The following is a 13,054-nucleotide window of genomic DNA, read 5'->3' on the forward strand; positions in this document are numbered from 1 at the left end:
CATTTATCGAATTTATTGAAGCCCATTTGGTCATTGGGCGCATATCCCTACATTTTGGTAATGTGAGGGGTGGTTGAAGCACCCTCTAATGAAAAAGTTCTGGTTTATTGCCAGTTAGAATTGATCTCCTCTCCTCCAAAGTGTCACACATGTGAATGAAACTCCATGACTGTGACTACCCCAAAAGTTGGGGAAGCACCCCCATGCCACTAATTGACACTCCTCCTCCAGAGGGGATTGACAATTCATGATGCTTGATGTGCAGGTGAGGAGTCCATTTCCTTGAGAAGGAAAAAAGCCCATTATGGCTGGGGTTTGAAATCACTACGTGCGAGTGGCGAGGCCAATGCCTTACTATTACACCATTGATCACAATATTACAGTGAACTGGCAACTATAAACCATATAGTAAACTTTGAATTTTGTCGTTGCCAGAGTTTACATGTGGTTCACACCATGATCACACATAGTTCACATGGTGTTTACCAACCTTTTGTGGCTCACATCGAGTTTACAACATGATCACAACAAGATCACCCAAGGATCACATCCCATATGGTGCACACGGTGATCACAACAATGTACACTCATCATCAAACATCATAAATAAATGCCGCTTGCGCCTTTTGACATGGACCATTGGTCACCATTGGGAAGGTCCGTGTCAATTAGTTGCAAGGGAAGCACCCCCCTGGAGGAGTTTGTGCACATAGTTTGCAATTTTCCTCACACCTGTATACTAAGAGGAGCACCAACCCAAGAATTTTGCAACGCTGGCGGTTACATACATGGTGAGTTTTACTTCTACGCTTTGGTCACGATTTGAAGAATCTCCTTGCTAGCTCATGAAAGTTTGACGAAGCGTCAGCTTCTTTTTTTTCTTGTGCAGAACCTTGCATGAGCACCCATGAGGCACATAAGCTGCACTTTGACGGTCATGCAAAGGTGCCTTTCGAGGGCCTATGGGGGAGCCCTCTTACAGAATTTGGAAGGAAATGTTCCGCTTTTAAGCTGTGATTGATATGGGCCCGCTCTCCACAACTCCAGTCCAAAGCTCTCATGGATTTGGTGCTGACATGGCAGCCAGCAATGAAATGGCAGATTGTAGAAATGGCGGTGTGTATGCAACACACCGCGTGCCTGTCTCTCATTGGAGCCTCTCTGGGTAATGGCGGGGGTAAATGGCGGGCGCAAAATGAAGTTTGGGAAACCGCCTATAGCATTCCCTGCTCTCCATCGAGTTTTTGGCTACTCAACAGCTTGACACAGGTTGAAGGGACGGGCCAGAAGCTTTTGTCAACCCATTACGACCCTCTGCAGAAATTCAAGAGAAAGAAGGGCTAGTTCGGAGATATGTCTGAGCAGGCAGGTGGGCACAGATTTTCTGATAAGCAAGATGAAGAAGAAGACCATGAGACAATTCAAAATCAGCCTCTTGATAGGCTAGATAATCTTGCTTTCCTTAGCAGTAAAAACGATAGCATCGTTAATGCAAAGAGCTGTCATCAGAGTCCTTTCACTGATGATGAGCTTGTTACTTGGCTGCAATACCCATTGGATGATTGCTCGGACATCTTCCAACACTGGCCTCCCGCTCCTCTCACCCCTTCTGCAATGGGTGCGCTTGCCCCGTCCTCTACTGCAAACTCCAAAGATGTTTTGCGGCAGGAAACTGATTCTTTTATGATGACTGCAGCCTCTGACAAACCTCTTCAAATTGTTGTTGGCCTGAAAGCGGATACTGCTATAGGAACAGCAAATGTTCTTTTGGAGCAGGCTTGTCATCAAGTTGGCGTAAGCACAGACTTGAAGGGGAGAGACGGTGGTGCCCAACAAGACTCTCAAAGCTTTGTGCATGTACAGGAGCCTGCATCAACTTACGCAATCCAACAAGCAGGTTCGCTTGTGGATGAGAGAGAAATTATCCCCACCAATTATCGCAACCCAACTCAACGGGAGCTTCACCACCGGAAATGTTGTGTTGCAAGGGAATCCTTTTTAGCTAGTGGTTCAAGCCCCCAATCAAAGCAGACAATAGCAGAAAAGAAAACAGCTGAAATGCAGAAGATGGAAAATACCCACTTAGAATTTCTTCCTCAGTTGCAAGCTGAGAGGCGCCCATCCCCTTACAGAATACAGAAGGAACCTGCTCAAGCAAACCCAGCAGCTGATGCAGCTCTAGCTTTGGGTGCTGGCAGAGCAGCAGGTGCCATAAGTGCATCAGGGATGGAAGCATTTACCAAGGTGAAAACCTCGTCTCAGTCCCTCCGCCCTTTCAAGTTGAGGTCTCCTCCATTGGCTCCCCTACCAACGTCTCCCTCTGGTAAAGGAGTCTCTGAGGGACCTTCCTCTCCTACTATGCTACCGCCAAAAGCAAGACCTGTTGGCTTTCGTGCAGCAATGTCTGTCAATCAACCAAACCTTCCATCGAAGATGCAGAATGTAACTCAGCCGTACTTCATCAGGGCAAGTGCAAATGTCCCTGAGGCTCAAGGACATCAGCTTCTGGTTTCCATGGAAGGTGTTAATACCAGTAACAAGAACAGCGCAAAAGAGTCACCTCTGTCATCTTCAATGACAGCTTCAGTGGGTTCTCAAGGTCTAAAGCACCCTGCAAACATTTCCAGCAATTTTCGAGCAGCTGCATTTCAACAGCTGGATACTCCTGATGTACAGAAGCAAGGCACCTTGTCTCTATGGCCAGAGAAACGAGATGATGTTTCTATTTCAGGAGATTCAGAAACTAGTGAAAGCTTGAAAGAAACATTTTCTGGCAGCAAGAGGAAGTTGGAAGACTCCGAATGTCAAAGTGAGGTACTGTGAATGCTTATTTGGGAAAACTTTACATAACCTGTTCATCTGTGCTTCATTCATGCTATGGACCACTACTTGCACGACCCAGTGCAGTTACCCCTGTTTGAAATTTTTCTTTTTTGTATGCTTGTGATTGCGGAATAAATGGCTGCTAGTGCCGGAGTTTCATTATTATTTTAGGAAAGGCATTCGACATGAGGTAAAGCTTTGCAAAATATGGAGTGCAATGTTTTGTTGCTTATCTTTCATAGTTGCAGGATGCTGAAGGTGAGTCTGCTGTTAATTCCCAAACAAGAAATCCCAATTCAAAAAGGACAAGGGCAAATGAAGTTCACAACCTTTCTGAACGAGTTAGTGGCTTCTACTAACAATTCTGGTTTGCTTTTATGTATTAGCATGATGTTCTGACTCAAGTTGTATCACCCCTCCCCCAAATTTCCACAGCGAAGGCGAAACAGAATCAACGACAAAATGAATGAGCTTCGTGAACTTATTCCAAATGCGAGCAAGGTGCGAGGATTTGTTGCTTATAATATTGTTTCCTCGTATTCGTTGCCATGTTCTATGTTATGTTAAATCCTCATCCTGTCCCTTTCACAGACTAACAAAGCTGCTTTGCTGGATGAAGCTATCGACTATCTTAAGAATTTGCAATTGCAGCTCCAGGTGAGTTGATGTGGTGTGCACAGGTATGCCCAAATTTTCCAGGTTTTTCTATTAGGCTTCTTTGTATTCTTTGGCAATATGTGTGGCTTACCGAATGTTTATGCATGCAGATCATGTCGGTGAGAACAGGAATGAGTTTGTCGCCCATGGTAGTACCTCCGGGCTTGCCACACATGCAGGCACCACAGATGAGCCCAGTTTATCCCATGGGAATGGGAACACTTCCAGGCTCTTCATCTGGGGTAGTGAGTGCAGGGTCAGCTATGGGTGTAGCAATGTGCAACATGACTTATGGTGTTCCGGCCAGGCCACTTGTTAGTTTGATGAATCCTGAATCTAGGAGGCTGGCTGCCCCTGAGTCAGTTCCTTTGCATTTTCCTCATTCCTTTGTACAAGCTCCCTCTCAGGTCAGATCAATTTTGAATCAAGGGGCTTCACTCTGAGAGCACTGCTGTTAATCTCATTTCTAAGTTTGGTGCTATTCATGGAACTTGCAGTCCATTTTTTCAGTAAATATAGACGCATGTAGTAATTACTTGCAACAACAGCATCTCCAACAACAGCAACAGCTGCAACAGCACTCTCATAATCATGAACAGCAAGCATCGCCACCTGTGCAGACACTCTCTCCGAGGTCACCCTTTTTAAAACAACAACCATAGACTTGACAGATGTCTGAAGAGGGGTCAGTATTATCACTGTTTTGGTCTGTTCACTTGGAACAGTTCGATTATTTGTCAAAAGTGTGCTCAAACTAGAATGAATGCATAGGTGCTTTGTAAATAAAATGGATGATCGATGCTTGCACAGTAACAAATGACCTAGCTGCTCTGTTTTTTGTATAGTTGCATATGCGTTCTTTCTGAGCTTTACATGTAACATAGAGGGACACATTTCATGCAGATCCAGTTGTTTTTGTGTTTTACTGTAACCTGTAATCAAGCAAACCACTTAGTAGGTAACTAGGAGTAGGAATTTCAATGGTGCATTGCTTGTAAATGCTCTATCCTAATACTCATTAGTTCTTTGGACTTGAATGTTACAAAATGCCTCTAAATTAGGGTCGCATTTGAAATGACCAGGGGTCCAATCAAACTCGTCTGTATTTGTCGTTTGAAAAAATTATAATGTAATGAGGCTTTTTACAAGTGGGTAAAAGCTATTTTATAAAAAAAATGATAGGAAGGAGAGGAATAATTTGTCAACCATAATCAGAGTTGGTGAAATGGCTATACTAGGTGGCTGAGAGTAGTGGTAGTGTTCACTAGACATCTTGCTCAAGGAGGTGAGGCCCTAGGCAGTTTACTTATTTTTAGGTTCACCAAACTTGTGAAAAAGAATGAGTTTGTCGAAATGTTTACTAGATCCAAAAGAGGTATCATCCTTCTGAGCTTGTAATTCCTCCTCTTGATCAGCAAGAATTTAGATGATCGCCATCTTCCAATGAAATGATCTATATGTCATAGGGTTTGGGTTGCTGTGTCTAGAACAGATTCGCACTTGATGAGTGTGCTTGCCTCTTCTTGTAAAGGTGGTCCATGTCAATATCCGAGTCACAACAAGCAAAGATCACTGGTGCCGAAACATTTCTGGAAGTTAACGCTATTTATTGGTGGAGTGCTTTAAGAACCAAGCTTTATGCTCCTAAGGCTTGGCAAGGACTCAAAAGAGTTTTTACCCGAAGTGCAATTAATCACTAATCGAGGTAGCATGAAGATGGTCTCCTTTGACGCGCTTGAAAATTACAACCAGAAGTTTTTGGATACTTATTACTAGTCTCTTTCTTCAAGGATTATCTCTGGAAGATTAGCATGAGAGTTACACCATTGGGGCTACCTTCACCGTTTAAAGAGTATTGCCTTTCTAACCAAGACCATACATGAGCTTAAGGAACATGCAGAAGCTAGATATTTGATGATGAAAGGTAAGCTTACTTTTGATCCAGAAAAGGCAAAAGCCTCCACAACAGAGCTACTTGCTCGACTCAAATTTCCTCCCAGTTAAGATCAAAGTCAACCCTCTGCCAGGAGTTGGCTGACACCTAGACAAAGGGAAACCTTGCAACAAGAAGGAAGATGCTTCGGATGTTTGAAACGCTCAAGATAATACGACAACAGAGCAACCACCTGCTAAGAAGCCCCGACCTTCTATAGGACTTGCTCCTGATATTTATGGTGTACCGTAATGCAGAGCGCAGGGCAAGGATATGCAGCTTCAATCATTGTCAACACAAGTCTCTGAGAACAACTCTTGTGATTTTGTCAAAGGATTTGCAATTGACTTTGATAACTGTCACATACGGGAGCGGACATGAACAATTAATAGGCTGAAAATAAATAGAATCTGAGAGAGAGAGAGAGAGAGAGAGAGAGAGAGAGAGAGAGAGAGAGAGAGAGAGAGAGAGAGAGAGAGAGAGAGAGAGAGAGAAATGAAATGTTATATTAACGTCTTCAAAAGGCCACAATGACCTATGAGACCTGAAAGTTACAAAATGGTGGATCTGATACAAAGTCAGAGTAACAAAATAACCTAACAACAGTACAAAACAAAGATATATACTATGGGGTCCTAAGTTGGTCGATGTGAGCCAGGCAAAAAACTAAGCAGAATAGTGGGCGGCTTGTTGGGATAGCTGAATCACAACAAAAGAGAGAGAGAGAGAGAGAGAGAGAGAGAGAGAGAGAGAGAGAGAGAGAGAGAGAGAGAGAGAGAGAGAGAGAGAGAGAGAGAGAGAGAGAGAGAGAGAGAAATGAAATGAAATGTTATATTAACGTCTGAAAAAGGCCATAATGACCTATGAGACCAGAAAGTTACAAGGTGGTGGATCTGATACAAAGTCAGAGTAACAAAATAACCTAACAACAGTACAAAACAAAACAAAGATATATTCTATGGGATCTTGGATTGGTCAATGTGATCTAAGCAAAAAACTAGGCCAAAATGGGCGGCTTGTTGGGATAACTGAATCACAAAAGATCTAGCATCGGTCGTTGGCGAATCTCATCAATTTCCTCCATGGTTAGTAGTCTGACTGGGCGTCGTGCATGCCTGGGCAGCGTGCTCCGAATCTTTTGTCGTAGCCTTCGTCGATGCTGTGTAGTCTTTCGCAGTCGTGGGCGCCTGGATTTCCCTAGTTCAATCTCTCGGTCGATCAGTGTGCCTCTCGTGTGAGACGAGGGGGAGCTCTGTTGTGGGAGTGGCTCTTGCGGTTGTCCCGTGTCTGCTCTGAAGAAGTCTGTGATCCGTCTTTGAGACTGGCTGGCCTTGCCATTCAGCAGGCTCTCTCTGTGTCTGCGCAGCTCGAGCAAGAACAGACCCAGGCATCTCTGATCTTCGTATCCCATTATTCTTGAGAGTGGTCCAAAACCCTCTCTGAACAAGCAATGGAAGCGGCCTCGTATCTCGTAGTAGACGGGGCAGCAGCATGTATAATGCAGCTCTCTCTCAGGTTCCAGGTCACACAAGGGGCATGTCCTGGCCTCTGCCGGTACTCCGTTGTATCTCCCAGTTTCAATCCGTAGCTGGTGAGACGATGTGTGTAACTGGCCAATAGCACATCGTATCCCATGAGACAAGTGGGTATCCATGTACCTTGGTCTCGTCACAAAACCATCTTCCGTGAGCTGGAGAAGGTGGTCTCTGTAGAAAGCCATCTTCTCGCCCAATTCTTGTGCTGGTTGTATCCATGTCCTCCTTGTGCCTAGCTGGGTAAGGTCTTGGCGGATGAGCTTGGTGATCTCCGACTGTGTAAGATTGAGAGATGGTGCATCCAATGAGTACTGGAATGGTGGCAGCCTGTCCATGGTGAACCCATGCGCCTGAAACCATGATGTCATCTCCCCATACCAGCATGTTGTATCTCCTTGTATGGCTAACTGTCGAGAGGACTCAAGTGCTATGTGAGCATATCTGTCTCTGGGAAGTTCCCATGTGCGGTTTATGAAGGAGACTGATCTGGTGAGCGCCTCCACCACCAGTGGGGGGGCGGCTAGCTCTGCTCGGATAATGGCCCGTAGTACTGATGCTCGGATAATGGCCCGTAGTACTGATGCCTTGGCTCTAATGAACCGCGATATCATAGAGACGAGAGGTTTCTCCATGTTCCCCCATCCGTGTGTGCGGCCCGGCCTCCCGTGGTGATCCAATGAAGGTCCCCATATCTCAGCCCCATAGAGCAATGCTGAAGCCGCCAAGGTGTCAGAGAGCCAGAGCTTCGTCCGGGGCTCCTGAAACTGGACCTGCGAGCACATCCTCTCCAATCTACCCAATGCTGCGTGGGCTCTAGTCAGTCTGGTCTCTGCTACTCTTCTGAGTGAGAATGTGGGTCCGCTAAAAACCACTCCAAGGTAAGTGTAAGCGTCTGTGTACTCCACAGTCTCCTGGCCGTATGTAAATGTAGGTGCTGACCTCCTGATCCACTGTGGGGTGGTATTAAACACCATAACCTTGGTTTTACCAAGGTTGACAGACAAACCACTTTCGTGGGCAAACGTATGCAAAGCATCCAATTGACGTTGCATTCCCTCTGGGGATTCGGAGATCAACACAATATCGCCAGCATATAACAAAAGTGGAATCCAATTATCCATGTACCTGCCAGCTGTGCACCTTTATCCTCATCGCTGTCAATGTAGTCAGAAACCTCATCTACATACATACCGAAATAAGTAGGAGAGAGCGGGCAGCCCCGCTTCACCTAAATAGTGGAGTGAACCGGTGTAGAAAGTCCCTCCGGGGTGCGTACATGCCCTACTACTGATTTGTACAATGCCATGATCCCCCAAATGAGCTCTGTGGGTACTCCCATTTCCTGTAATCTGCGCATCAATCTGGCTCTGGTAACTGTGTCAAAAGATTTGCGGAAGTCCACAAAGCTACAATAGATCCGTCTCCCATGAGATCTGCCTTCCTCGATGATGGCCCTGAGTGTCAAGATATGGTCAAGAGTAGAGAAGCCTCTCCTGAACCCTGCCTGCCCAGTTGCACGCATTCCTTCCTTCTCTGCCCATCTACTCAGCTGTTGCTCAAGAATGGACGCATACAACCGTGCTTGAGTGTGCCCAATCATAATAGTGCGATAATTCCAAGGCTCCATGGGGTCTCCTGTCTTGAAGATAGGTACGATCGTAGATAGGCTCCAAGTGTCCGGTAGGCCCTCACACATGGCACGGTTAAACATAACTGCTAGAAGCTCTGCTAGTAGGTCTTTGGCATGCATGAAATGCTCAACGACTAAACCATCATGATCATATGCTCTCCCAGTCCGCATCCTGTCAATAGCTTTCTTCACCATCTCAGCGGTGAAAAAAGCACATGTGTGGGGGCATGGGTCGGGGGGGTTGGGGAGGGGCGGCTGTCCAGGTACTGTGTACAAAGATGATGCGTATTGACCCGAGGTCTCTGTGGAGGAAATAGCAGGGGGGGGGGACTGCTCATGAAAGAGCCGCCACGCCTCACGCGAGTCTTGACTCAAGAATAGCTGGCATAGGTCCTGTTCGAGTCGAGCCAAAAAAGCCCTCTTCTTTCGCCGCACCAGGCGTCGGAAGTCAATCTGTGACTGTCTGTGAGTGACGTCCCCCAAAAGCACCTCCCTCTGAAGTCTGGCTCTAGTCTGTAGATCCCGTCCATGTATACAGAATCCGTCTCCGGTGTTAATGTGTAGCGAGTAGGGGCTGCTACCCGTGGCCTGTGTGCTACACTGAACTGGAAAGAGACGGTCATTGACACCAGAGCATGTACTGCTACCCCGATTGGTCTTGGCCCAACTGTGAGATCCTAGATACTAGAGATGAGATTCGGCTGTGCCATGACATAGTCCACCGTGCTGGCTCCATGTCTGTGTTGGAAGCATGTAAAACCTCCCACAGCAGGAAATCTCTGTAGGCTGTTCAAGATGGCCAATCCATGTGCAGTGCCCATGTCTATCAGGTGTCGCCTATACTCAGTATATTCCACATCGTGTGATAGTCTGGAAAGGCTCATCTTTGCAACATCTAGCTCTCTTAGCATCTCCTCTGAAGTATCATAAAACAATGCCTGGTGATGGGCAGTCCTAGCATTAAAGTCCCCTAGGATGATAATGTCACCTTCCCTAGAGAACTCCCATATGTCATCATCCAAAATAGAGAAAGGGGACTGTCCTCTGAGTGCTGCATAAATTGATGTACTCGAGGGAAAGTAGCAAATAGCTAGATAGAGGTATCTGCTTGTCTCTGCTTTTAGTCTCACCCACATGTACCTAGCCTACTCGTCCCTGCGGGCTATGTGTATCAGTGGCTGCAGATCCTCTCTAAATAACACTGCCACTCCCCCCGAGCCCCGCCCTCTGTGCTCTGAGCGTGTCTCCTATCTGTAGGCTGTCTCCCACCTGTATCCACTGATGTGGCATGGATTGCCTAGGGGCCTGGTGTGTCTCAGAGTAAAAGATGATGTCTCTTTCAGTAAAGCTATCCTCAAAAGCTCCCACATCAAGACGCATAGATCCATTGCAGTTCCAGGCGGCTACTTTGAGTGTGGTCCCATAAGTCTCGCACCGTCATGTGGAGCGTCGCTCTAGTATTACCACTTTTCCGTCTCGGTAAAAAGCGATGTTGCCTTTTCCCCTTGCCGCTCTAATCTCCGGCATTACTTCCTGCATATGAGCGATTTGCGAGAGGGTGAGATCATCCCCGAGAAAGATGCCACTCTCTTTAAGAGTTGGTCTTTTCTTCAAGAAGGACTTCTTCGCTTCCATAGAGGGAAAACGGAGGATGAGTGCTCTTTCTTTTGAGGTTTCTCCACTGCTTCCATTTTTCTTTATGTTGCCCACTCTCCATGCCCTTGTGTGCGTCGGCTCATGAATCCCCATCAAGGCTGTGAGTTCTTTTACTTCTTCGTCCACATTGCCTTTGTCTTTAAGACCAGAGAGAGAGAGAGAGAGAGAGAGAGAGAGAGAGAGAGAGAGAGAGAGAGAGAGAGAGAGAGAGAGAGAGAGAGAGAGAGAGAGAGAGAGAGAGAGAGAGAGAGAGAGAGAGAAATGAAATGAAATGTTATATTAACATCTTCAAAAGGCCAAAGTGACCTATGAGACCAGAAAGTTACAATGTGGTGTATTTGATACAAAGTCAGATTAACAAATAAATTAAACTAGGATAACAAAATATAAATACTGCGGGATCCTAAACTAAACAGTACAATGTGAAGACAATATGGGAGGGGAGTAGAGATCCATCTTCATCTGCACTCTCCATGACGAAAGAGTATGGCTTGAATCCTGTGCCGTAGCCTCCTTCGAAACTGTGTAGCTCCTCTTCTCCCTCGGGGTCGTCTAGATCTCCCTAGCTCCAATGCTCGGTCTATGAGAATGCCAGTAGTGCGGGTAGACCTCTCCATCACCGTTGGCTGCTCCTCTGTCTGTTCTTCTGGGTGTACAATATCTAGTGTAAAGAAATCTGTGATCTGTCTCTGGGGATGTCTCTCTTCAGCTCTCCTCAGTAAAGTTTCTCTGTGCCCGTGTAACTCAAGTAGATATAGCCCAAGACATCTTTGATCCTCATAACTCATGACCCTAGATAGAGGCCCAAAACCTTCTCTGAATAGACAGTGAAAACGGCCTCGTATCTCATAGTACACTGTGCAATGACATATGTAATGTACTTCTGTCTCTGGCTCTAGATGTCATAAGCGGCATATTCTGCTATCTGCTGGTGTCCCTCTGAATCTGCTAGTTTCAATCTCAAGCTGATGTGAGGACGTGCGTATCTGGCCAATGGCACAACGCAAACCATGCGAAAGATGCGTGTCCATATAGCTAGGTCGAATCACAAACCCATCCCCCGTGAGGTGGAGAAGATGCTCTCTATAGAAAGCCATCTTTGTGCCCAACTCTTGTAACGGCTCTATCCATGTCCTCCTCGTGTCCAGCTGGATCAGATCCTGATGGATGAGTCTATTAATATCTACCCGTGTCAGAGACCTCAAGGGTGCCTGTAGAGTATTGAAAAGGAGGCAACCTGTCCATGGTGAAACCATGTGTCTGAAACCATGATGCCATCTGTGCATACCAGCATGATGTATCCCCATTAAGAGCTAATTGTCTGGAGGACTCTAGAGCCACCCTGGCATATCTGTCTCTAGTAGTATCCCACAGACTGTGTACAAAGGAGACTGATCTGGTGAGCGCCTCAATCTCCATAGGGGGGGCAGCTAATTCCGCTCGAATGATATCATGCGGTATGGAAACCTTGGCTCTAATCAGTCGAGAGATCATAGATACCAGGGGCCTCTCCATACGCCTCCAACCATCCTGGCCTATAGAAGGTCCGCAAACCTGCACCCCATATAACATAGTAGAGGCAACCAAAGTATCAAAGAGCCATAACTTTGTCCTAGGTTCCTGGAAGTGAACCTGTGAACACATCCTCTCCATTCCTCCCAGAGCCGCACCGGCTCTAGTTAGTCTAGTCTCTGCTGCTCTTCTCAAAGAAAATCTCGACCCAGTAAAGACTACCCCCATGTAAGTGTATGCATCTGTATACTCCACAATCTCTTGGCCATATTTGAAAGTAGGTACTTATCTCCTGACCCATTGCGGTGTGGTGTTAAACACCATAACCTTTGTTTTACCTAGGTTTACACAGTCCACTATCCTCTGCAAAACTGCGTAGTGCATCCAATGTCGTTGCATACCTTCTGGTGAGTCAGATATCAGCACAATATCATCAGCATATAGCAACAATGGGATCCACGTCCCTGCCAGCTGGGCACCCCTGTCACCCTTTCTGTCAATGTAATAAGACACCTCATCAACATACATACCAAATAGAGTAGGAGACAATGGGCAGCCCTGTTTCACTCCAATAGTAGAGTGAACTAAATCAGATACCCCTTCTGGAGTGCGTACATGTCCCACCACTGATCTGTACAAAGCCATAATCCCCCAAATCACCTCAATGGGCACCCCCATCTCCTGCAGTCTACGCATCAATCGAGCTCTTGGTACCATGTCAAATGCTTTGCGAAAATCCACAAAGCTACAATAGATCCGTCTCCCATGTGCTCTGCCCTCCTCAATGATGGCCCTGAGTGTCAGAATATGATCAAGAGTAGAGAAACCCCTCCTGAAGCCGGCCTGACCCTTTGCTCGTACACCCTCGCCCTCTGCCCAACTACTCAAGTGTTGCTCCAGAATAGATGCATACAACCGTGCCAATGTGTGTCCAACCATAATAGTGCGGTAATTCCCAGGCTCTGTAGGGTCACCAGCCTTGAAGATGGGCACAATATTAGACAACCTCTAAGTCTCAGGTAATCCCTCACACATGGCACGATTGAACAACACTGCGAGAACCTCCATCAGCATATCCCTGGCATGTATAAAGTGCTCCGCTACTAGACCGTCATGATCATATGCCTTCCCGGTCCTCATCCTGTCGATGGCCCTTTGTACCATCTCAGGTGTAAAGAAACTGCTCGTAGCTGGGCAAGGCTTGGTAGGGTCTGGAAGGGGTTCCTGTCCAAGAACCGTATATAATGATGTCGCATATTGGCCCCACACATCAGGTGAAGTAATCACTGGGGGAGGAGAGTGCTCATG

The 13,054-nt window shown here is 46.5% G+C and overlaps 1 protein-coding gene across 4 annotated transcripts in view; it reads left to right on the top strand.

Moving 5' to 3' along the window:
- Positions 1-1,040: 1,040 nt before the first annotated feature.
- The window catches only part of LOC147440401 (uncharacterized), a 48,937-nt gene continuing 36,923 nt past the window's right edge, over positions 1,041-13,054 (top strand). For 3 of the 4 annotated variants that reach the window (XM_086530141.1, XM_086530142.1, XM_086530139.1), the window contains exons 1-6: positions 1,042-2,814; positions 3,072-3,164; positions 3,259-3,324; positions 3,415-3,480; positions 3,591-3,887; positions 3,978-4,165. In XM_086530141.1, coding sequence (XP_086386267.1) covers positions 1,354-2,814; positions 3,072-3,164; positions 3,259-3,324; positions 3,415-3,480; positions 3,591-3,887; positions 3,978-4,142 — 2,148 coding nt within the window. In that variant the 5' untranslated portion in view covers positions 1,042-1,353 and the 3' untranslated portion in view covers positions 4,143-4,165. Of the gene's footprint in view, positions 2,815-3,071; positions 3,165-3,258; positions 3,325-3,414; positions 3,481-3,590; positions 3,888-3,977; positions 4,166-13,054 lie in introns of all 4 variants that reach the window. The other variant, XM_086530140.1, reaches the window with a different exon arrangement.

Source organism: Adiantum capillus-veneris, chromosome 15 (genome assembly GCF_014529385.1).
Source record: "Adiantum capillus-veneris isolate H3 chromosome 15, ASM1452938v2, whole genome shotgun sequence".
Lineage (NCBI taxonomy): Eukaryota > Viridiplantae > Streptophyta > Polypodiopsida > Polypodiales > Pteridaceae > Adiantum > Adiantum capillus-veneris.